Source organism: Erpetoichthys calabaricus, chromosome 16 (assembly GCF_900747795.2).
Source record: "Erpetoichthys calabaricus chromosome 16, fErpCal1.3, whole genome shotgun sequence".
Classification (NCBI taxonomy): Eukaryota; Metazoa; Chordata; class Cladistia; order Polypteriformes; family Polypteridae; genus Erpetoichthys; species Erpetoichthys calabaricus.
Genome location: NC_041409.2, coordinates 57,303,723 through 57,330,485, shown reverse-complemented (window position 1 = coordinate 57,330,485; position 26,763 = coordinate 57,303,723). Strand labels below are relative to the sequence as shown.

Here is a 26,763-nt window from a genome sequence, read left to right as displayed (position 1 = left end):
ATATATATATATATATATATATATATATATATAAAAAATCCAACATCTATCTGTCTGTCTGTCTGTCTGTCTGTATGTCCACTTTTCACAAGAGAACTACTTAATGGATTTAGATTGAGTTTTTTCTATAATTTGCTTGAACATTCCGGTTGATTTTGCGACCTCTCTCATCTCGCTAAGTATCATAGTCCGCTTGTAGAGGGACGAGGGGAGGGGAGTGGGTCCCTCCTCACTCACGTGCCAGCCTCGGGGCATATCTTATATCTGCTTAGCTAGCGATTGAGAGAAACACTTAGATTTAGATCAGGCTTTTTTCTAGAATTTGCTTGGACATTTCAGTTGATTTTGCCACTTCTCTCATCACGCTAAGAATCATAGCTCGCTTGCAGGAGCGATATATTTGTGCCAATCCGAGACAGAGGGGAAAGCGTGACATCAGGAGTAGGGAGCCAGGCTGGGCCCTCCTCGCTGTCCTGTTTCTCTTCTACGCGGGCGAATCCATGGGGGACGGCTAGTATATGATAAAGTGGATTCATGAACTGGGTGAATGTGTAGCTGGCATTGTATATCTTTCATAGTTTTGTCGTCTTTAAATTGACCCTAGTCTGAGTCAGTGTTTTTGAATGTGTTGGTGCTAAACCTAAGGCTGACTAACGTCCCATTCAGAGCCGATTCTTATCTTGGGTCTTTCTCTTTTCCCCTTTGTAATCACTGAACAGAATCAAGCCAATAGATGGAACAATGATAACTCACTTGGTTTAATCACTTGAGATACTTTAGTTACAAGTCTGTGCCACGGTAATTATATTGTTAGCAGGGACAGTTCCTTAGGCAAACTTAATCAGATTACTTAGAAGAAAAGTACTGAGATGATAAACTGTAACTATTATCTTTAAACAAAAAAGAGTGGCTAGTGGTGCCACCGTTTACCACCTGCTATCAAGATTCATGTGTCATCAGATAAGACTAAAACAGTAAGTGACTCACCTCCCTTTTTTACAGGAGCAGACTTTTCTGTAACGTTTGTACCATCCTTGTTTGTGTTTTAACATGAGTTCCTTATCATGACAGTATGCCTCTGACTAGCACCATTTACTCCCTAAAGTTAACATTTACACAACTAAATACTTACAGTATGCAAACACAACTTTGTCATATAATAAATTAAGTTGTTGTTTTATTTCTGCCTGATGTACTCAGAGGTAAAGTGCTAAAGGTCACCTTTTATAAAAGGGAAATTCCACATTATGTATTATAAGTTCATAGACAGTAAATCCAGTCCAAGGTTCAAGAAGAAGTATTTTCTCAGACTTCCATAGATACTGAGGGCTTGTACGAACTTATCCACCAAGCTGTCAAAGAGTCAGGGCATGGAAATGAAGTAGTGCAGCCATGATAAACTGCAGTAGGATCACCCCATATTCCGAAGACTTTATTAAAGGTATGACAAACCTTATTTTTTACTTTATGCTTACAAGGGGATATTTGTTTTTTAGGACACCTCAGAAGGAAGCTATAGTTTTAAGCCACGAGGAAGAGTTAAAATATAAATTTTGGTCTTTAAAATGTCACATATTTGTGAAGTTTATTGCTTGCATTAAGGACCACATAAGCCACTCTGAAAAAAATATTCTTTTTGTACTTTACTGGTGAAAAAACCCAGCCACATGGGATGCGAACCCAGCCACAGGGGATGCACAAACCAGTGTGTTCCTTCGTGCCGGTCCCAAGCCCGGATAAATGGGGAGGGTTATGTCAGGAAGGGCATCCGGTGTAAAATTTTGCCAAATCAATATGCGGACAACAATACAAATTTCCATACCGGATCGGTTGAGCCCCGGGTTAACAACGACCGCCACCAGTGTGTAACAGAGCAAGATGCAGAGGGCAGAAAGATATGGAAGAAGATGATCTGCTGTGGCAACCCCTAACGGGAGCAGCCGAAAGAAGAAAAAGACTGGTGAAAAAGTCAGAATGTGGAAACATTTCAGGCTGAAAGTCATGTTGTTGCTGCCCGATTTTCATTTAAGCTTTAATAAAGTCAGTGATTACAAAAAATATATACATTGAAGAAAATCGTATAATAATTTGAATGAAAACCTGGTAACAAAGTTCTGTGGCATTACTGACAAACGTTAAAGAAAAATTTGCTTGTTTGAATTGATAAATCATTATTTTATATAGAAAATTTATAGAATACTATATAGAATAAAGTATAAAAAATGTATTCTAATTCTAAAACATTAGAAACTTTCTTGTCATTTATGTCAAAGTCAGGTTACGTATTTTAGGATCACAAACTGGCAGCCTCTCCAGGTTTTTCTCTTGCCCCAGGCCTGATGGGCTATGGTCTCCTGCCTAGCTTTGGCTTCTTCTCTTTGTGTCTGAGTATTTTGTTTGTATATGTTATAAAATATATTTGTGTTTTCTGTCGTTTGTATTGTATCCTATTGTTATTTATTAATTTCTTAGTAATCTCTATTATTTAATAGTATGTATTAATCACTTTGCATGTTACATTTTGTTCTTTTTAAATGTCAATTCTGTTAGTAAATTTCTTGTCTTGTATGTGTTGAGTCCAAGAGGATGGAACCCTTGACAATGAAGCTGTTGGGACCACCCTCCACTTACTTAAAGTGCTGAGATATCTCCGGCAATTGTTGTTGTTGATCAGCTCTCATTCTTAGATCTTCAGTTTCTGATTTTAGATTTTGTAAGTTTTTATTTAGACTCTTTGATTTATGGACTCGTATTTGGGCTTCCTCTTGGACGCAACATTATGTGACCCTTCTCATTTTTTTAATTCTTTTCTTTTTTAGTCATTTAATCAAGTTGATTATAACAAGGATTGTTTTGTAATTTGTGCCAAGGTTTTTAACGGTTCAAATTTTATTTTTGTACAGTTGGTCTTTTTGGTGTGTTCAGGTCACAAGCTTACTTGGAAGTTTCACTGCTTTTATGTTTCTGAGCCTTACTGGAGTCTTAAAGTGCAGTGTTTGGACTGAAGTCCATTGTGGGATTCGTGAACCCTGAAACACAACAAGATGCTGCTGGGACTGTAAACTGTACCAACATAATAAGACGGAAAATAAATGGAAAGTGATCAGAAGATAAAACATAGTCATTATACAAAACAATAACTTAAACCAAAAATCAGTCCTGTCCATCCATCTTGTAACCCATTTATCCAGAACAGGGATGTGGGGAAGCTGGGGCCTAACCCAGCAAGCATTGGATAGATAGATAGATAGATAGATAGATAGATAGATAGATAGATAGATAGATAGATAGATAGATAGATAGATAGATAGATAGATAGATAGATAGATAGATAGATAGATAGATAGATAGATAGATAGATAGATAGATACTTTAGGCACAACACAGGAACAATCCCCCGACTAGGTACCATTCCATCACAGGGTGAATATACACATACAATAGGGACGATTTAGTAATGCCAGTCCACCTAACCTGCTTGTCTGTGGATTGTGCAAGGAAACCGCAGCACCAGGAGGAAACCCACACGGACATGCGGAGAACATACAAAATTCACACAGTGAGCACTTGGGACTTGATTCCCAGTCTCCTTGTTGTGTCCATCAAAACCAAAACTTGCACACTAAATCGTTGTCAAGAATCAAAGCTTTAAATTGTCAACCAGAAGATCAAAAATTGAGAAAGCACATGCCACACATAGGGGTTTCAGTGAGGTGAATTTGAAGAGGTTTCACTCCTTCTGCCCAAAGAGATCTCACTATGGTGCATTGTTCAACCATGGTGCAATCCAGCAGCGGAGAGTCCATGTTCATTTGACCTTGGCTTCATTTAGACTAACAGCAGAGGCCTGCACTGTGCATGTTTAAATTACCCATAAGACATTGCAAGCATGTTGCATTGCATCAGCTTCAGGTTTACCAATTAACGTAACGTACACATCTTTGAGTTGTAGGAAAAGCCAGGCAAACTCAAAGAGAACATTCATACTCCACACAGACAGTGCTTAGGTTGAGATTGTGGAGCCATGAGGGGTCAGCACTAAGCACTGTGCTACCATGCTGCCCCCACCTATATATTTACATGCTCTGGGAAATGAAAAATGAAAGAAATAAATAAATCAGATTATAAGGGTGGATCTTGATGGTCATCTAAACATTTTATAAAAATCAGACAAAACCTTTAGCTGTCTTTCTCCACAAATATCTATCCATTATAGGAGTATACTTTTTATCAAATAAAGCTAAAGTCAATCCTGCAAGCATGTGTTTTAAAACATGTATTTTTTAAACATTGGACTAATGAGAAGTCAAGCAAAATGGCAGCTTTTATTGGCTAACTAAACAGATTATAATATGCAAGTTTTTCTCAATAGAGAAAAATATAGTTTAGCTTGGTTTTTACTGCTGATAACAGCTGTCAAGACACAAGGAGGCAGCACCTCATCAGAACATGAGAAGAGAAGGGGCATGTTTATTGTTTGTCGCTTGTTGTTTGGCTTTTCAGCTGCATCCATTCAGAGTTCAAATATCAAAAGACGAAACAGTTTGATTACTTTCAGCAAAACAGCCCTGAAATGTTAAAGCACTGTGACAGACAGACTGACAGACAGCAAACTACAGGGTGCATTTCTTGCTCTTTTTATGACCTTACTTAACTATCCTTTACAAGAATTAATGAAATGAATAATACAAATTCCAACATGCACTTCTTCCCTCTTTTTTTCTGTAATCAGAACATTCTAGCATATCAAAAAAATAGTATGTGCAACCTTCCTCTCCATTTTGTTTTGTAGTTTGTCTCTGGTTATTTACAGTTGAAAATAGTCTTGCCTTGTAACTCATGCATTATTGTGTATTCCCGATAAAAGTTAAATTCTTTTATATGTGCATATATGCAAACAGCCTCGACACAAAGTCAAACCAGCGGACCTACAGTATTTAATTAGCAAGTGTCACAGAAAGCAGGGTATATTCTCACAGGACGATCTCATTCATTGCATTCACAATTCCACTTGTTGCCATTGGGGTCACTATGTAACTAGAGGAAACAAATCATAAATGTCTGCATAACCATTTACAGCATAAATCACAGTGACATATTTGATTATATTTGCTCCATACTACAGTACACCTTTGACAGACAGTCATTCAATCCAGACTTCATGACTGATATGGAAAGCCCTCAGAGATAAGTAGGGAAGAAGTCAAACAGGCATTATAAAGAATGAAGAATGAGAAGGCAACTGGATTAGATGGGATCCCGGTTTGAGCATCAAACAGTCTAGGGGAGGAAGGAATAGATTTGTTATGGGAGCTGATGTTAAAGATCTGTTGTGAAGAGGAAATGGCATATCAATGGAGAAATAGCGTGATTGTTTCATATTGTGGGATATAGCCGGCCATTCATCCCGGCCAATACCCCCAGGCCGCTAGATGGAGCCCTCCTTGCAACGTGGAGATGCCCCGAATTCTAGCAGGGCATCATGGACTATGGAGTTTTAATACACAGCCCTGCTGGATAACGTCAGGGCCGCCAGGGGACGCTGCAGGGAAATACAGAGACATTTATTTTCCATACAGCCCGGAAGTAAATCCCAGTCACATGGTTGAAAGAAATAAAGTGCTTCCGGGCTGATGAAGAAAAGGAGTTTTCGTTTGACCTGGAAGTGCTGGATAATCACATGGACTGAGGGCTTAGAAGCACTTCCGGGTCATGAACTATAAAAAGGACGGTGGGAGATCCCAGAGCCAAGCTGAGCTGGGTGGAAGGGTGGCAACGTGTCTGGGAGTGGAGGATTATTGATCATTGTTTATTTATGAGTATTGTGGAGTGGAGGGTGCTTGGTGCACATTATTATTATAAAATAAAGTCATATTGGACTTTTATCTGGTGTTTGGCGTCTGATCAGTGGGTTCAAGGGAGCGAGAGCGCCCCCTATCTGTTACAATATATACAAGGAGAACGGAGACATCCAGGATTGTGAATACTAGAGGGGTATAAAGCTGATGTCACATACAGTGAAAATATGGCAAATGATAATGGCTAAAAGCCTGAGAAGAGAGGTGAAAATATGGCAAGAACAGTTTGGATTTATTCTGGGAAAAGGTACAACAGATGTTATTTTCACCTTTAGATAGACTATGGAAAAACAAGAGAGAAACAAAAATGACTGCACTAGGTATTTATAGATTTAAAGAAGGCATATGATAGTGTTCCCAGCAAGAAATATGGAGATGTATGAGAGTAAAAGGAGTACCGTTTAAGTTTGTAAGGATTGTTAAGGATTTGTATGAGTTTGCCTGCACACAAGTGAGAAATAGTGTTGTAATAACAGATGGATTTGAAGTTAAGATTGGATTACACCAAGGATCATCATTAAGACCATATGTTTTACTCTGGTTAAGAATGTTACTTCTAGGAGAAGAGTAGATCAGGCCCCATGGTGCAAGCTGTTTGTGAATGAAATTATGCAATAATGCAAAACTAAGAATGTTGGGGAAAGAAAACTGAAAAGTGAGGAAGAGTAATAGAGGAAAGATGCTTTAAGATTAGTATGGAAAAATGCAGAATATCTAAGTTTTAAGAGAAAAGAACATTATGGAGAGTTAACATCCAGGGAGAAAGGCTTGAAAGGGTGGAAAAGTTCAAATATTTCTGATCAACAATAACACTGGTCTACAAAAAATATTTTTTGTTTGCTACTGGGAACTTCAGAGCAGCTCTCTATTAAGTTTTTTACACTGATTTCATATATGAAATTGGATTAAGTTAGCACATCAGATTTTTGAGATACACATCATTGCCGTTTTGACACTTTTGAATATCAATATCATATATCAACGCGATATCTGGAGTTTGAACTCTGTCCCACCAAAATTGTTTGAATGTGTTTATTCTGAAAACAAACCAGGAAACGATACCAGAGACACTTTAAAACATGTTTATGTCAATTTACCTCAATATAAAAGCGAGGTCAGTGTGCTCAAAATTGTCTGAGGCACTTGCTTTTGCACTTGTACTGCACATCTGTCTCTCTTTGCATGAACCAACAATAGTCACCAGTCATGCTCGGAGTAAATTTTCCCTGATATTGGTTTTCCATCACCTTTGTATCTTGGTGAAATCTTTCCCCATGCTCATCTCTTACACCACTTAGATCTGGTGGAAAAAAGCCGAGATGAGAATTTTAAAAATGCATCTTCAGTGACATTCAGGCTCCCGTAAGCTAATATACTTTCAGCATATTCTCCACAAGCTCAGCATAATTCTCTGCTCTGTGACTGTGAAGAAAATTCTGGACAACCTGCACAAATGAGGGTGCTGATTCAGTTGGCTTCAGTTTCCTTTTGAACTCATTGTCAAGCATCAGTTCACGGATTTCAGGGCCAACAAAAACACCTTCCTTAATTTTGGCTTCACTTTTCTTAAGACCAAACTTATTTCTTAAATGCTGAAACGCATTGCCTTTACAGTCCAGTCACCCTAGTTGTCCAAGACCTGGAACATCATAACTAAAAAAACGGGATGTGCTGGACGAAAACGGTTTTCAGATTTGGAGTCAGCAAGTGAAATTTGTTAAAGAACAGGTGAAAGAATCCCAGTAGCAAAATGCTTGTTGACCAGCATAATGGAAGATGGAGGGCTTGGTCTAGAAATCTCTATATATAATCTTCATTTGGATCTTGATCTTTGTTTGTCCGTGAATGAATTAGAAGAAGAAGCACTAGATGGCAGTAGAGAGACAGCTAAAACATAGGCATTGCATTAAGAATCTCCTCCAGGCTTATACTACTGAAGACTGTAATAATCCAGTCACACCTCAAAACACAGACATTCAAACTAAACAAATTGTTGTGCTTTAAATTAACTAATCTTTATATATAATCTTCATTTGGAACTTGATCTTTGTTTGTCCACGAATTCCACGTATCCGTAGACCACCTTCTAGTTTAGTACGTTGTTGTTTCTCACGGATGTCAACAATGTGCCGGAATAACGAAAGGGGTGGTGGACAGTGTTACACTGGTTAGCTCCTGAGGCCTGGTTAGAGAATGAGATTGCCAAAGATAAAAGGAACATGCCTACGTAACATATGAATGAAAGAAAGACAGTGGGTAAAATGAATGACAATGTAACAGCACGTTCCGGAAATTATTATTGTTACATTGTAGCCGGCGAGTGCTGTGCGTCTCACAGTTGTACCGTGGCTTTCTCACATGTCAGTGAAGTGATCCCTATTTATGCTTTAAAGAGCCTGGATACCTATGTGTCCCCCTTTTATAACCATTGATCCGTGTATATTGCCTTACTCTTTGGATTGCCACAAAGCAACCTGCGACATTGGAGAAAGGTTGAGAAGAGATCGTGAGAGGAAAAGACAGCGTCATGAAAATGAGACGGACTGTGAACGGAGAGAAGCAGAAATGCTCCTACACCACCACATAATTACTATTCGGACAGTGATTCCGAGTAGGCTGTTCCTATCGAATCAATGTCCAAGGGTTTTCTTTTGTAATTTTGTTTCCCTTATAAAAAATCATAATGCTGTGCGACGAAGGGCCCAGTTCACGACTGGCAGCCGCGTTTAAACAGGCAGCCCTTCACAGACAACTTTAACACGTGCAATGTAGTTGGGCGCACATGGCTAGTAAACAATAAAATGCAAACAGGTTGTAAAAACTGGAATATGTTATCAGGAGTGTTATGTGACTGAGGAGTCCATGCAATAGTGAAGGGTAAGGTGTCAGGTCAGCATCGTTGTGTGTTTCAGAAACCACATATAAGGAAAGAGGATGCTAAAGAAATGAGGATCTTGAGATGGATGTGTGGAGGTAGCAAAGCTTGATAAGCTAAGGAATGAGACAATCAGAGGCACAGTTAAAGTCGGGGAAATCTCAAAGAAAATATAAGAAAGAAGGTTAAAGTGCTATGGGGTTGTTATATGAAAAGAGGTTAACAATATGGGAAGAAGGATCATGGATATGTAAGTGTTGGAATGGAGGAGAAATGAACAACAAAAGAGAAAGTGGATGGACTGTATGAAGGGGGACCTAAGGGAGGAAGGGGTATCAGGTGAGGAAGTGTACAACAGATGAGAATGAAGGAGGCTGATCAAACATAGCGACATCAACATGAAAGTTGGAACAGCTTTAGAAGAATAAGAATAAGAAGGGATAGCCATCGGAATTGAAAATGGAATCATGGACTTTGTTGTAAAGTGCCTAGATGCCTGAACAGTGTTAATTCTGACAAAAGCATTTTAGAATTCTATTTGGTATGAACCATAATTTGTAACACAGAAATGCCATAGGCTTAAACACGCAGCATTCTCAATGTTAAAGGGGTAAAGTGTCACTTTGTGTCATCCTGACTGACACCTTGACTCAACATTACTGATAAGCAGTGTAAAGAGTTTTGAGTGTATAATTTTAGCATACTGTAAAATGTCTACTTACTGCCTTGGTTTTCCTTCCTTGTTTTAAGTGACTGTCTTATGCATTTCTCTGTGTTATTGTTGCCATGCAGGTCTGATTCCTGTAGAGAGGGCCGTATTTGTTGGCTTCTTTTTGATTGCTGTCATCACCTGCGGCATCTTTATTGAACTGTGGGTGTACCTGCACAAGAATATCAGCTGCCAGATCATCAAGGATAAGACACTGATGGTACTTGGCCTTTTCCCGGTGTGTATTCTGTCTTGATAGAAACATGGAAATCTGGTTAGTGAGGATTAAGCATTTCAAGCTGGATGTCTGTTTCTTTTTTGCATTTTCTGTTTTTTCTTAGAAAAAGAAATGGTAATCCATGTATCTATAATTTTGATCAAATAACCGTGAAGTGCAGTCTGCTTGAGAGAATCCCTCTGAGGCATATTTGACTGATTTGGCCTATTTAAGCATATATGACATAAACAGAAGTGATGGGGTTTGTTTTCACTGGATCTGTTTAGTTTTTTAGTTTCCTACAATAAACCATGCAGGCTGAGAATGGCTCAGCCATCATTGTTTGTTATATTAACAGGAACTGTGTTGACAAAATGAACCATTTCAAAAACTTCCAAATTAAAATATGAGCCACAAAATAAAGTAGCCACTGAAGGCAAAAACTCAATGATTATTTTGCATTTATAAACGACAAAGGCTCACCAAGCAAACCTTTCCTCAGTGAAGTACCCATCCATCCATTTTTCCGAACTTGCTGATCCAGGAGAGGATCATGGGACAGTGGGAATCTAGCCCAGCAATCATTGGTAACAAGGCAAGAACAACACCTGGACAGACTGCCAGCCCATCACAAGGCAAACACACACGCAGACATACTCTCACACACTAAGACAAATTTATCAACACAAATCCACCTAACATGAATGTGTTTGGGAGGAACCCCACATAGACACGGGGAGAAATCATGTAAATTGGAATTTAATATTTAAGATACTATGACGATGAATAGGTGGCACAACCATTATGTACTGCTTTCTTATCCTGGAGGTTTGACTTCAAAGTCTAATTTGGCATGAAGCTGTGTTGCCTTGAACTTTTGGGATAATTCATGAATGTTTTGCACTTGTGCTTATCTATTTTGCAGGCAGTATGGCATAGTGGTTAAGGCTTTGGACTTCGGACCCTGGGGTTATGGGTTCAAATCCTGCTACTGACACTGTTTGACCATGAGCAAGTCACTTCACCTGCCTGGGGTCCAACTGGAAAAAAAAAACAAAAGAAATATAACCAATTGAATCTCAAATGCTGTTAGGTCACCTTGGATAAAAGTGTCAGCCAAATAATAAGAACAAGAAGAGCAAATCCAAAGTTTGCAGATGATGACATTTCACAAATAAAAGAACATGAAGTCCATCAGGCTGATCATTTGTTTGTAGTCATGTCAAAAGCTACAGCACCTCTGCTGCTTATTTGAGAAGCTTAACCTCCACAAAAGTGGCCTGACTTCCACTGCAGGCACCACCACCGCTACTGCATGCTGTATATGCCTGTAACCTTGCCGAAGGCCATGTGTATGACAAGTGATGGGTCCTGTTTTTCTCAACAGGTCATCTCTATTGCATGTCAGCTGGGCACCACTGTTCCCCGGGCAGCTACTTTGGTTGATCTCGTAATTGCTGTGTAAGTACCACTTCTAATGTGACAAAACATCTACCTGAGCCACAGAAGAGGCTGAATTATTTAATGTAACACTGTGCAATATGCCTACTGCAATAAATAGAGTGTTTATCAGCAGTTATATTTCCTAATGAGCATCACAGTTGAGAAAGTAAATGGACAGAACATTCAGCATTACATGGTTATCCGGGGCATTATTCTGCAACACTAGGGCCCTACTGCAGTGCCTATTACTAATCTATGTATATTCCATAATATGGTACTGTCATGGATTTCTTTTAAATAAATGTTCCGGAGTCACTCTGCAGAAGGCTCGGTATATACATATTTTTCAATTCATTAAATGTTTTGGAGAGCGGCAAGTGAACTCGTATTCAGCTTCAGCCATTCTGACTAGGCAAAGACACCCTAAGCTTACATAGTGCGATGGAGCCAGGGGCGTAAGCAAGCCCCACACCCCAAAGCACGAAAACACGAAGAGTCCTTGGTTCAAATAAAGGATGGTTTATCCACCAATTCCTCCACAAAGTAACACAAGCACAAAGACAGGTTGTTTCTCTCCTCAAAACACAGTACCTCTTCTCAATTCCTCTCCCCATCACACTGCCCTCCTCCAGTCGAGCGTTGGTCTATATCCTCCCAGCTCTGACTCGCTTGGGCAAGGGTGTGTGGTCCCTTTTATTAAGGACCTGGGAGTACCTCCTGTGCCAGGGCATCTACCCAATGGAAGTATTTCCGGGTAACACAGAAGTCCCATAAATTGGGGAGCGCATCTCCTGACAGCACCCCCTTGTGGCACCTATGGTTCCTAGCAAGGCTGTGTTGTCAGATTACATCTTCCAGCATTCCCTGCTGATTCCCAAATGGGCACCGATATGGAGGGCTGCTGCCATCTAGCGTCCTGGGGGAATAACACATCCCCTGCAGCATCTTTCACAACTGATGGACTGTCTCTCCATCCCTTTTGGCCATCGCTTCTGGGTCTGGCTCCTTCCTTTCTCTTGGTTGAGATGCCCATCTGTGTATTTGGAGCCTCCCGTCCGGGTAAGGAACCATCCCCTTCTCTGGTCGGGATGCCCATCCAACCCCTATACCATTTACAATAGGCATATATAAGAAATAACTGCTCAAGAGCAGCTAATCATCATATAGACAACAGAAAGTTACTAGGAAAGTTAGAAGCTTAAAGTAAAAAACTTATCACATATATACTGTATATATATATATATATATATATATATATATATATATATATATATATATGCTACACTACTATCATGGTGCCAGAAAGTGGTGATGTGTTGCATGTTGGTTGGACATTTAAGTAATAATTTCACTGTACTTTGTATTTGTGACGATGATATGACTTCTATAACTAAGCGACATACTTTAATAGTGTTACTCAGTATAGTGCATCATTTATGCAGTATACTGTATGCTGTTTAATAAGATACAGTACTAGGCAGCACCACTTAGTGGTGCTCTTTAATTGTATTTTGAACTTTCCACTTTTTTTACATTTTGAATGTAAATCAATTTAGTGCAGCATCCAGTGGCACTGTTCAATAATGTCAAATACTATAATGCACTAGCCAGTTTTATTCCTTTATAATATAAAGCATGGTAGGTCAGGTGAACTGGTGACTCTAAACTGGCTGGCAGTGAGTACTGAGTGTGGGTGTGGGTTGTCTCTCTGAAATTCTCAAACAACGGTTTCTTCTCAGGAGTGTGGCCTTTCACTTCTTTTTTGTATTCTCTACACCATTTAATGTTTGTCAAAGTAAATTTTAAAACAGGTTAATGTTAAATTTTGCTTTTAACTCTGTGACTATAATCCTAGTTAATTAGAATAAAATAAGTCATTGTCCAGCGTCAGATGACTTTGTTAAGTTGTGTGTTTTCTACAACTGCCTAAAGATCTGATAAGTGATTTTAGAAGAAACAAGAATCATCAAACACCAGGAGTAGAAATTATTAAAAGTTACTAATATCTGGGGACAATAATAGACTCAGAACTGACTTTAGTGAAATTACAGAGGCACTCTGAGTAAAAGGACAAAAGCATCTCAATTGTCAAAGGAAACAGAGAGCTTTATGCTTAAAATTTTAAATTTGGCATTTTTTATGAGTCTTAACATTCATTCTGTCTGTCTTACCTTATGTTCTGTTAAATTGGATTGGAAATCTTAATGTTAGCAACAAAAATAAAATAAATCAAAATGTAAAATGGAGCAGTAAAGTAAGAAGGTCCTAACAGTCAAAACTAACAGACCAGGTCAGGTCAGGGTGAGGAGCATGCACTGGTACAGCGCACTGCCACACCCACCACATGATGAAACATCTCAGGATCCTGGTTGGCAACCCCCCAGGCAGACACGCAGTCCAGTCCCACCCTCTGGAAATGACCATCTATCTGCGCAGCCAGGTGTTATGTGGGCGTCGTCCCCTTGGCCTGGTCCAGACGCTTGGGTCCTCAACAATGAGGATCCTGTGAGCTGGATCACCCTTGGGGAATTGTACCACATGGCCGTAGTGCCGTAACTGACATTCCCTCACAATGCAGGTAATGTGCCTCATTTGGGGTTCCGTGAGCAACCGCTCATTGGACGAAAAATGGAAACCAGTGGACCTAAAGTATTTAATTAGCAAGTGTCACAGAAAGCAGGATATATTCTCACAGGACAATCTCACTCATTGCATTCACAATTCCACTTGTTGCCATTGGGGTCACAGGTTCGGGTTTCTGAGGATCAAGCCAGTTCAAACACTTCTTCAACCCAACTGCTGTTAATCTTCTAAATATGTTTTACTTTAATAAAATCCACAGGCTTCATTCCTGGGCTGAACAGTTACTATTCATGATAATCTTTAGTTGAGTTTTAATGACAGTTTCATTTTTATATGTAAGAGGTCTGTTCTTATATCATACAGTTAGGTCCATAAATATTTGGACAGAGACAACTTTTTTCTAATTTTGGTTCTGTACATTACCACAATGAATTTTAAACGAAAACAACTCAGATGCAGTTGAAGTGTAGACTTTCAGCTTTAATTCAGTGGGGTGAACAAAACGATTGCATAAAAATGTGAGGCAACTAAAGCATTTTTTTTAACACAACCCCTTCATTTCAGGGGCTCAAAAGTAATTGGACAAATTAAATACTGTAACTGGAAATAAAATGTTCATTTCTAATACTTGGTTGAAAACCCTTTGCTGGCAATGACAGCCTGAAGTCTTGAACTCATGGACATCACCAGATGCTGGGTTTTCTCCTTTTTAATGCTCTGCCAGGCCTTTACTGCAGCGCTTTCAGTTGCTGTTTGTTTGTGGGCCTTTCTGTCTGAAGTTTAGTCTTCAACAAGTGAAATGCATGCTCAATTGGGTTAAGATCAGGTGACTGACTTGGCCATTCAAGAATTTTCCACTTCTTTGCTTTAATAAACTCCTGGGTTGCTTTGGCTGTATATTTTGGGTCATTGTCCATCTGTATCATGAAACGCCGCCCAATCAATTTGACTGCATTTAGCTGGATTTGAGCAGACAGTATGTCTCTGAACACCTCAGAATTCATTCGGCTGCTTCTGTCCTGTGTCACATCATCAATAAACACTAGTGTCCTAGTGCCACTGGCAGCCATGCAACGCCCAAGCCATCACACTGCCTCCACCATGTTTTACAGATGATGTGGTATGCTTTGGATAATGAGCTGTTCCACGCCTTCTCCATACTTTTTTCTTGCCATCATTCTGGTAGAGGTTGATCTTGGTTTCATCTGTCCAAAGAATGTTTTCCCAGAACTGTGATGACTTTTTTAGATGTTCTTTAGCAAAGTCCAATCTAGCCTTTCTATTCTTGAGGCTTATGAGTGGCTTGCACCTTGCAGTGCACCCTCTGTATTTACTTTCATGCAGTCTTCTCTTTATGGTAGACTTGGATATTGATACGCCTACCCCCTGGAGAGTGTTGTTCACTTGGTTGGCTATTGTGAAGGGGTTTCTCTTCACCATGGAAATGATTCTGCGATCATCCACCACTGTTGTCTTCCGTGGACGTCCAGGTCTTTTTGCGTTGCTGAGTTCACCAGTGCTTGCTTTCTTTCTCAGGATGTACCAAACTGTAGATTTTGCCACTCGTGATATTGTAGCAATTTCTCGGATGGGTTTTTTCTGTTTTCGCAGCTTAAGGATGGCTTCTTTCACCTACATGGAGAGCTCCTTTTATCGCATGTTGTCTGTTCACAGCAAAATCTTCCACATGCAAGCACCACACCTCAAATCAACTCCAGGCCTTTTATCTGCTTAATTGATAATGACATAACGACGGACTTGCCCACACCTGCCCATGAAATAGCCTTTGAGTCAATTGTCCAATTACTTTTGAGCCCCTGAAATGAAGGGATTGTGTTAAAAAATGCTTTAGTTGCCTCACATTTTTATGCAATCGTTTTGTTCACCCCATTGAATTAAAGCTGAAAGTCTGCACTTCAATTGCATCTGAATTGTTTCATTTAAAATTCATTGTGGTAATGTACAGAACCAAAATTAGAAAAAAGTTGTCTCTCTTCAAATATTTATGGACCTAACTGTAAGTTTTATGAATTCTGCTAGATTTAATTTATTTATACAAAGTAATTTTTCCTGGCTGTGGTTTTGATATGATGTCTTGGTCCCTCTATAAAAATCCATCCATCCATCCATCCATCCATCCATCCTCTTCCGCTTATCCGAGGTCGGGTCGCGGGGGCAGCAGCTTGAGCAGAGATGGCCAGACTTCCCTCTCCCCGGCCACTTCTTCTAGCTCTTCCGGGAGAATCCTGAGGTGTTCCCAGGCCAGCCAGGAGACATAGTCCCTCCGGCGTGTCCTGGGTCTTCCCCGGGGCCTCCTCCCGGTTGGACGAGCCTGGAACACCTCAACTGGGAGGCGTCCAGGAGGCATCCTGATCAGATGCCCGAGCCACCTCATCTGACTCCTCTCGATGCGGAGGAGCAGCGGCTCTACTCTGAGCCCCTCCCGGATGACTGAGCTTCTCACCCTATCTTTAAGGGAGAGCCCAGACACCCTGCGAAGGAAACTCATTTCGGCCGCTTGTATTCGCGATCTCGTTCTTTCGGTCACTACCCATGGCTCATGACCATAGGTGAGGGTAGGAACATAGATCGACCGGTAAATTGAGAGCTTTGCCTTTATGGCTCAGCTCCTTTTTCACCACGACAGATCGATGCAGAGCCCCGCATCACTGTGGACACCGCACCGATCCGCCTGTCGATCTCACGCTCCATTCTTCCCTCACTCGTGAACAAGACCCCGAGATACTTCAACTCCTCCACTTGAGGCAGGATCTCGCTTCCAACCCTGAGAGGGCACTCCACCCTTTTCCGGCTGAGGACCATGGTCTCGGATTTGGAGGTGCTGATTCCCATCCCAGCCGCTTCACACTCAGCTGCGAACCGATCCAGAGAGAGCTGAAGATCTCGGCCTGATGAAGCAAACAGGACAACTTCATCTGCAAAAGCAGTGACCCAATCCTGAGCCCACCAAACTGGACCCACTCAACGCCCTGGCTGCGCCTAGAAATTCTGTCCATAAAAGTTATGAACAGAATCGGTGACAATGGGCAGCCCTGGCGGAGTCCAACTCTCACTGGAAACGGGTTCGACTTACTGCCGGCAATGCGGACCAAGCTCTGACAACGGTTGTACAGGGACCGAACCGCCCTTATCAGGGGGTCCGGTACTCCATACTCCCGGAGCACCCCCCACAGGATTCCCCGAGGGACACGGTCGAACGCCTTTTCCAAGTCCACAAAACACATATAGACTGGTTGGGCGAACTCCCATGCACCCTCCAGGACCCTGCTAAGGGTGTAGAGCTGGTCCACTGTTCCGCGACCAGAACGAAAACCACACTGTTCCTCCTGAATCCGAGGTTCGACTATCTGATGGACCCTCCTCTCCAGGACCCCCGAATAGACTTTTCCAGGGAGGCTGAGGAGTGTGATCCCTCTGTAGTTGGAACACACCCTCCGGTCCCCCTCTTTAAGAAGGGGGACCACCACCCCAGTCTGCCAATCCAGAGGCACTGTCCCTGATGTCCATGCGATGTTGTAGAGACGTGTCAACCAAGACAGCCCTACAACATCCAGAGCCTTTAGGAACTCCGGGCGTATCTCATCCACCCCCGGGGCCCCTGCCACCAAGGAGTTTTTTGACCACCTCAGTGGCCTCAGTCCCAGAGATGGGGGAGCCCACCTCCGAGTCCCCAGGCTCTGCTTCCTTATTGGAAGGCATGTTATTGGGATTGAGGAGGTCTTCGAAGTACTCCCCCCACCGACCCACAACGTCCCAAGTCGAGGTCAGCAGCGCAGCATCCCCACCATATACAGTGTTGACACTGCACTGCTTCCCCCTCCTGAGACGCCAGACGGTGGACCAGAATCTCCTCGAAGCCGTCCGAAAGTCGTTCTCCATGGCCTCCCCAAACTCCTCCCATGCCCGAGTTTTTGCCTCAGCTGCATTCCGCTTGGCCTGCCGGTACCTATCAGCTGCCTCCAGAGTCCCACAGGACAAAAGGGACCGGTAGGATTCCTTCTTCAGCTTGATGGCATCCCTCACCGCCGGTGTCCACCAACGGGTTCGATGATTTCCGCCACGACAGGCACTGACCACCTTACGCCCACAGCTCCGGTCAGCCGCCTCAACAATAGAGGCACGGAACATGGCCCATTCGGACTCAATGTCCCCCACCTCCCTCAGGACATGGTCAAAGTTCTGCCGGAGGTGGGAGTTGAAGCTACTTCTGACAGGGGGCTCTGCCCGACGTTCCCAGCAGACCCTTACAACACGTTTGGGCCTACCAGGCCTGACCGGCATCCTCCCCCACCATCGAAGCCAACTCACCACCAGGTGGTGATCAGTTGATAGCTCCGCCCCTCTCTTCACCTGAGTGTCCAAGACATGTGGCCACAAGTCCAACGACACGACCACAAAGTCGATCATCGAACTGAGGCCTAGGGTGTCCTGGTGCCAAATGCACATATGAACACCCCTATGCTTGAACATGGTGTTCGTTATGGACAATCCGTGACGAGCACAGAAGTCCAATAACAAAGCACCACTCGGGTTCAGATCGGGGGGGCCATTCCTCCCAATCACGCCCTTCCAGGTCTCACTGTCATTGCCCACGTGAGCATTGAAGTCTCCCAGCAGTACGAGGGAGTCCCCAGATGGTATGCCCTCTAGCACACCCTCCAGGGACTCCAAAAAGGGTGGGTACTCCGAACTGCTGTTCGGTGCATACGCACAAACAACAGTTAGGACCCGTCCCCCCACCCGAAGGCGGAGGGAGGCTACCCTCTCGTCTACTGGAGTAAACTCCAATGTACAGGCTCCAAGTCGGGGGGCAATAAGTATACCCACACCCGCTCGGCACCTCTCACCGGGGGCAACTCCAGAGTGGTAGAGAGTCCAGCCCCTCTCAAGGAGATTGGTTCCAGAGTCCAAGCTGTGCGTCGAGGTGAGCCCGACTATATCTAGCCGGAACCTCTCAACCTCACGCACAAGCTCAGGCTCCTTCCCCTTCAGAGAGGTGACATTCCACGTCCCAAGAGCCAGCTTCTGTAGCCAAGGATTGGACCGCCAAGGTCCCCGCCTTCGGCCACCACCCAACTCACACTGCACCCGACCTCCTTGGCCCCTCCCATAGGTGGTGAGCCCATGGGAAGGGGGACCCACGTTGCCTCTTCGGGCTGTACCCGGCCGAGCCCCATGGGTGCAAGCCCGGCCACCAGGCGCTCGCCATCGAGCCCCACCTCCAGGCCTGGCTCCAGAGGGGGGCCCGGTGACCCGCGTCCGGGCAAGGGAAAACGCCGTCCAAATTTTTTATTCGTCATAGGAGGTTTGTATAACCGCTCTTTGTCTCATCCCTCACCTAGGACCAGTTTGCCTTGGGTGGCCCTACCAGGGGCATAAAGCCCCGGACAACAGAGCTCCCAGGATCACTGGGACACGCAAACCCCTCCACCACGGTAAGGTGGCGGTTCGAGGAGGGGCTCTATAAAAATCCTGTTCACAAATCACATTCTCTTCCTGGGAAAATGAATTTTCATTGAATCAAATTGAAGTGAAGTGAATATATGCTTGTAGGCATATGGGAAGTTCTATAAGAAAGCAGCAAAACTGCAGAGAAGCTCATCTTCATGAGACTAGTTAAAACATGCATTAAAATATTTTCCTTTCCTTGCTTATACTATGGTCTGTTATTATCTTGAATTTGTCCCTTCCTTGCCCCATAGTTACACAGGAATTTCCCTGTTTGGTTTCTTCCATCTGACTGTTGCCTACCTGGGGGGCCAAAATGAGCTTCTTGATAAGCTGCAGTTCCTTGAAACGCCTATGAGTGTTGGTCCATGCTGTTGTTGTTGCCTGTGTCTACCAAAGTTGAAAATTACCAAGTAAGTATACTTGCTGCAAATTTTAAATATGGCAGGAATATTTCATTGATTTATTTTCATTTCCATTATAAATCACTGGCAGTTGCATGTGACTTGACAGAAGCTGTGAATTAACAGTGGGCTTGAAAGGTGGGGAAAAACTGATTTCAGTTGTACTCTGTGATGAAACAGTACCAGTGTCTTCAGTTGTGACAATGAATTAATCAAATTTAATAGTAAATTTAAAGTGAAAATAAAAATGACAATTTTTAAACTGAAAAGTAAAAAATAAATCCAATTCACCACTTTTAAGCCTTTAATCTTTTGTCCATTTTTTGAATTTGTGCCAGCTAAAATATGTTGAAAGCAGTTCCAATAAATGCTGTAGCTGTGTAGAATATATAGTATGTCCATGTTTGGATTAGTTTACTGTTACCAGGAGCCAACTGTAAAGCACCATCTAGCACAGAAAGGTGTGTTTCTTCCCTTTCTCATGTGTTCAGGGATGCGCATGTGTTACATTCCAGGATGGAATAATTAAGCAGAATTTTGTGTTACTTGGAGCCTTATTGTTCTTTTCTCTTGTGTGCAGAAAAGTCTACACCGTTCTGAGAGTATCAATCTCCCAAACCATGATTCTGCTGCCAGTTCTGCAGTTTATCAATGCTGTCCTGTGGGCGGATGGGAAATACTACAAGGAAGCGGTAAAATCACTGATCACACTTTCACTGACGACATGACACCTTGCTCTTTACTGTCCCATGCTTTCTCTTCAGGATCCTAACTTCCAGTCACATGCTATCTACTGCATGACATGTGAAATGTAAATGCCTATCCTGTACAGTGAAAGAAACAATCTTTTTCATTAAAATGGCAAAAAAAATTAATTGAATTCAATGGAGTAGCACAATAATATATGAAAATATGAATTGGAACAGGACAAATATATAGCTGCTGTACTTACAGCTGTAGTCTAGACAAAGTACAGTGCCTATAAAAAGTATTCACCCCCTCAGTGAAATAACGGAAAAGCGAAAAGAGATCGCATAGTGTTTGAGGACAAAAGGACAGGTGCTGTATTGGCTTTTAAACGTTCGAAGTGCTGCCCAAATGCCGAACAAGGAGAACAAAAGCAGCAGCAAGCTAGCAGCAAGCCAGTAGCTGATCGAGCAAAGAGGAGGTAAAAAAAACAATTGTTACTTATTCCCCAATGAATCACCGTTTAAGAGGGGTTTCAAAGGAGCGACCGTGTCACCTTGGTGTGCATTCAGCCACACTCTTTTCACACCTTCTGTGCATTCAGCCACACTCTTCACAACGGCTCGTGGGGGGTGGGGGTTTAGGGCATTGGTATGTGAACGCATGGGAGCGCATATCGCTAGTGCGGAGGGTTTTTGGCAGGAAGTAATAGGTGAGTAAAGTGCAGATCACGTGGCTAAACAGCAGCAGCAAGCCAACAGCTACCAGCAAAGAGGAGTTAAAAAACATTATTTGTATCTCATTGTATCACTGTTTAAGTGTGGTTTTGGAGGAGCGGACGTGTCTCCTTGGGGTGCGTTCAGCCCCCCTCTTCACAATGGCGTGAAGCACAGGCAGGGGGGTTAAAGGAGTTGGCGAGCAGGGGGCGAAGCCCCCTAGTATATACATATAAAAGTTCCTTATATTATTGGATGGGACCATCCTGTGCCCATGACCTAATTTTGACCCACTAGGGATTTCAGAGACATAAACAATACTCACATTTTACACCAGTAGTTGCTCTTTTGCAGGCTTTTGTTGTAAAGTAAATGAGTAGTTATTACTGGCAGAAGAATTTTGATCTTGCTGGACGGTGCCTTCCTTTATTTCTTGCTTTAGGGTGGACATCCTTTGCATAAGATACATCCATCCATCCATCCATTTTCCAACTCGCTGAATCCGAACACAGGGTCACGGGGGTCTGCTGGAGCCAATTCCAGCCAACACAGGGCACGAACCAATCCCGGGCAGGGTGCCAATCCACTGCAAGACACACACAAACACACCGACACACCAAGCACACACTAGGGCCAATTTAGAATCACCAATCCACCTAACCTGCATGTCTTTGGACTGTGGGAGGAAACCGGAGCGCCTGGAGGAAACCCACGCAGACACGGGGAGAACATGCAAACTCCACGGGAACCCGGGAAGCGAACCCAGGTCCCCAGGTCTCCCAACTGCGAGGCAGCAGCGCTACCCACTGCGCCACCGTGCCGCTGCATAAGATACAGTACTATAAAAATAAACAACAGTGTCTTGCTTTACACTATTGAAGGGTTTCCTATCTGTTTATGTCATCAAGGGAATACAGGGGAAGTTTCTTAATTAACTCTCAGAAAGATTAAAACAACTGTGTGTGTTTCTGTTTTGCAGCTTAATGTCCATAACCCTCTTTTCTACATTGGGATCTTGATGACCATCTCCACCCTCACGTCTCTGTATGTGTTTAACTTGTTGATGAGGGGTTCCTTCCAGATTGCAGAACGTACCTTAAACTTGGTGCCAAAATATGCCATGATTATCCTCTGCATGGTCATCACTACTTTACAGCCTCTCATCATCGAGACTCTCACTGGTTATAATGTAATTCCCTGCTGGAGTTCCTTCTACTGGGAAGGAAGAGCTTCAGGTAGGCAATTACAAAAATGTTTTATGTGTTTTATATGTGTTGGGGTGGGTGTGATATGAATCTTTACACATAGGATACACAGTGCCTACAGTGCTGTGCCAGGACTCACAGAATTTGGTACAATAATAACTGGATGCTTGAAATAAAAAGGACTTATTTTTCAAAAATATCACAAAATCCAGCAATTTACCTATGATAGTGAGCATGCTTTCTAATGCTTTGCAAAAGGGCACAGAATTGTTGTGGATCTGGAAGAAATCTCATGGTACTTCAAGAAAAATCCACACAAACCCAGGAGCAACATGGAAACTCCATACAGATAGAAGGACTCAAAACCAAGATGTCCATGAGGCAGCAGTCATTACTGCTATAGCACCATGCCTCCATTAAGCATTGCTTGCTTACTGTTACTATGTCTTCATTGTCTTGTAAAGTGTTTTGAAAAAAGCATTTACTCCGAACAACACAATAACCAAAAAACTGGATACAGATGATATTTTTGGTTAAAAAATATGATTACCATATGTGGATGAAATGTCAGTAAGAATGTCAGTATGAGAAATCAGGCCGACTACTGACAAACTCTGAGAAAGAATGGAAAGAGAGGGTGTTGGTTGTGTGCAATCCCACATGAGCCCAAAACTGGAACAGTGTATAAGATTTTATGTTGGGAGCACACTAAAGATTTTATAATTCAAAGCATAAAAAATATCTGACTAATGTAGGGCACCACTGAGTAAAGCAAAAGGGAAAAAATCAAAAATAGTTGACCATCAACTGTGTTTGTACATATGGTATACTGTATTGAACGCCCCATAAACTAACAGGACAGAGTTAATCTGTATCAGCCTCCATGCACGCCACCACTCATATCACATGGACTTATCTTATCTTGATGCTTCTCTTGTGACCAAGGACAAGCAGTCTGTCAACAGATTAATCAGTCACAGATCAGGTTTTTTGCTTGAACACTCTGGAGCAGTCTGGTGACACAGTGGTTAGCATTGCCGCCTTTCAACTACAGGGCCTCATATCCAGGCCCAGGTAAATTCTGAATTTGTCTCTCTCTGGGTTTTTCACTGGACACTCTGGTTTTCCTACATCTTGATACGTACAGGTTAATGCTATCTGCAAATCTAAATTGCATCCTGTCAACGATTGCTAAGTGCCTGATGGTGTATGGAGATACTCCAGCTCCTGTATCTACTGAATTTAGAGGGTTCAGTAACAGAGAAAGGACAAGTCACTTCTCCTTTGGCCAATAAATGTTTTGCTTAAATACTATACACTGGGACAGTGGTTAGCACTGCTCTTTTCTTAGATAGATAGATAGATAGATAGATAGATAGATAGATAGATAGATAGATAGATAGATAGATAGATAGATAGATAGATAGATAGATAGATAGATTTATGCTACTAGTGTAAAATGATTAGATTTGCATCCAGCTGCATTAGTTACAATTTCTCAGTATTAATATTGTAGAATATGTCAGTCATTGTCTGTTAGGATGCATGCTGGACCAGCTAAATACCATTCAACACACAGTGAGCAATGCTGCTTCACCCGTGGAGTTACTCATTATAGAGCCTGAAGACTGGTTGGTTGACTTACTATAGCTCATTAAAGTAATAAGTACCCTGATTTTTATGTACCTTGTTTTACAGAAATTGACCATATGCTGAAAATACTGGAGATGTTTATTCTCATGCTGGTTTCTCGATGGTATTACAGAAAACCCACCCCTGTATTGCCCATGAGCTTTGAAAACTCACTACAGGAGACCCCCTGCATGGCAGAATGAACTGAAGATTTCTTTTGGCATCCTCATGTTGCGACATTTTCTTCTCCAAGAAGTATTTGCTGACCTCCATTTCATAAGTCAAGGATCCAGATCCTAGCTTATAAAAAAAATCCTTCCAAGTGTGATGGAGGAGTCTGCATTTTCACAGTCCTTTAAAACCGTAATCCTCCCAAATCTGATTAATGCTATTTATTTAAGGCTGTGAGGCCTCCGTTCTTAATAAGAGGTCAAAGAGGCTTCAGAGAATGGAAAACAGGAGATCACCTTGCTTGAGGTTCATCTCTATAACTGGGAATGTGAGGCGATGATCCTGCTGAGGCCTTAACAACACCTCAGTACACATCATATCCTTTTAAACAAGTCAGCTGCTGGATGTGTGCAGTTGTGGCTTATTGATCTTGGAGGACCGGGGTTCTGAAAATGCATTAAAGTATAGAATGGTAGACAAACAGAGCCATGCAGCCTGGCAGGAAGACTTTGACTAATGTGATTTTAGATAATAATTTTAGCTGCAGACGGTGGTGCTTCCGCCCTTTCATAAACCCCGACCCTGAACATCTTTTAAATCTCATCATTTTGACAAGGACTGTTTCCAAGTGACTGAGAACTTCAGCAAGCTCAATACAAGCCCCATAGTTGTTGTTTTTTTGTTTATTGTTAGATATGTGAGCAATAAAAGTGATTTAAGCAGGTCTTGTTCACATAAAGCACGTATGATTGTAGGTGAGGGGCGGCACAGTGCCGCAGTGGGTAGCGCTGCTGCCTCGCAGTTAGGAGACCCGGGTTCGCTTCCTGGGTCCTCCCTGCATGGAGTTTGCATGTTCTCCCCATTTCTGCGTGGGTTTCCTCCGGGTACTCTGGTTTCCTCCCACAGTCCAAAGACATGCAGATTAGGTGCACTGGTGATACTAAATTGTCCCTAGTGTGTGTGTGTGCGTCCTGCGGTGGGCTTGCGCCCTGCCTGGGGTTTGTTTCCTCCCTTGCGCCCTGTGTTGGCTGGGATTGGCTCCAGCAGACCCCCGTGACCCTGTAGTTAGGATATAGCGGGTTGGATAATGGATGGATGGATGAATTGTAGCTGAAATACAGTTGTTTTTTTTAAACCCTATTGGAGCTACACATGAATTTTTGTGTGCTCTTTGTGCTAATTAATAATAATAATCATACATTTTATTTATACAGCACCTTTCCCATGCTCAAGGCACTAATTATAGGGCCAGGGCTGGTGCTGGATTAGTGCAAGGCTGAGACCTCAAGGGAGCCGCATTAAGCTACATCAGGACCTGACCTACGTGACACCCTGCACTTTGTCCAGGCTGACATTTGAGAGAAGGTCCTGGAATGTGAACAAATGAAATTGCTGATGAAAACAAGATTCTTTTTGCCATAAAAGTGTCTGGGGTGGACCACTCACAGAAAAGGTAGTTGTATTGCTCCCTGAGAGGCCCATGGTATGTGATTGCTGGTCCTTTAAAAGGCATTCTCAGTTTTGTTGTCATTTTGGGTCAATTAGCCCCTCATTTCTTTTTTTCATTATAGAAGACAATGCAATGTAAATGCCATTAAAAAGTAGTGTAGTACAGGTAACCTGGATGCAGTTAGGCTTTGATTACAACAGTGTTTTAAGTTTTAAATTTCTTCAGTTATCCACAAGTAAAGAAGAGTGATGAGCGAAAGCTGCTGAATTCGGTTCACCTCAGTTTCAGTGGAAACACAGAAATGTTTAGGGATTTTGGTGAACTTTGAAAAATGCATTAAAGTAAAGGAGAAACTAAACTGTACTAATTTTGAATTGTTTATAATGGTGCAGTGGTCTTTTAAGTGTCCCTGAGGGCTACAGAACTGTCTGCCCACTATGCTGGGCCAATTATTGTGGTCAAAAATGTGACCTGAGCTGTGAGGCAGCAGTGCTAACCACTGAGACGCTTGTTAAGATAAAATTACACTCCTTTATCTCTCTCTGCATCTCCAGAGTTCCATATCACTACATTACCTAACACCCACAGATCCTGTGATGCAGCATTATATACTCGGGGAACTGTTCCTGTCCTTATTCTGTCTGCATTACATAGTGAGGCACTTATCATGTTTAATCCACCAGTGAAGACACAACATACACTGAATCTGTGCAGAACAACAGAGTATTTTCATACTATTCTGTTAGGATATAGTGGGTTGGAAGATGACTGACTGACTAACACGGTTAGCTAATGTACATCTTGAATTAAAATACTAGAGTAATGAATGTTGTGGATACAAATCTGGCAGGAGTGCCAATTGGATAGTGACATCACGCAAGCGTGTATATGCTGTAAATTATTCATGTATGGACAAAGCATAGTGGACAGCGCCATAAAGGGTGAGCTGGAGTACACTTACAGTATGCATGGGTGAAAGAGCAGGTAGCGTAGATCTTGTAGTAACATTCCCATCTAACATGGCTGCTACTGCTCTGTGATGTCACACTGGCTTCTCAAAGCTTCATGGGGCGCTGGGGAAAAAATCATCTAACTCAGCAACATGGTGAATTTTCAGGGTAAAATTTGGACAGCAAGGTCACCCTGAAACTTGAAAATTCACTGTGAAGAATGCTTTAGTGAATTTTGCTGATCAACACCTCATCATTGTCTGCCATTAAGTTAACTGGCAATGCTGAACTGACTGTGTGTTTGTGTGTGATCGGGTTTGCTCATACTGTACACGTGTCTGTAAGTTGAACCGACTGCACCGCACTTCGAGCTGTACAGAGTAAGATGGCTACC

General features: G+C 42.4%; 1 protein-coding gene across 1 annotated transcript; it reads left to right on the top strand.

Annotated features, from left to right (window-relative positions):
• Positions 1 to 1,325: 1,325 nt before the first annotated feature.
• Positions 1,326 to 24,670, top strand: LOC114666497 (organic solute transporter subunit alpha-like). Its single transcript, XM_051919891.1, has 7 exons — positions 1,326 to 1,441; positions 9,526 to 9,680; positions 11,047 to 11,120; positions 19,409 to 19,567; positions 20,139 to 20,250; positions 21,941 to 22,196; positions 23,865 to 24,670. Exons 1-7 carry the CDS (start codon positions 1,393 to 1,395, stop codon positions 23,999 to 24,001), a joined length of 942 nt encoding a protein of 313 aa, XP_051775851.1. The 5' UTR covers positions 1,326 to 1,392; the 3' UTR covers positions 24,002 to 24,670.
• The last annotated feature ends 2,093 nt before the right edge of the window (positions 24,671 to 26,763 follow it).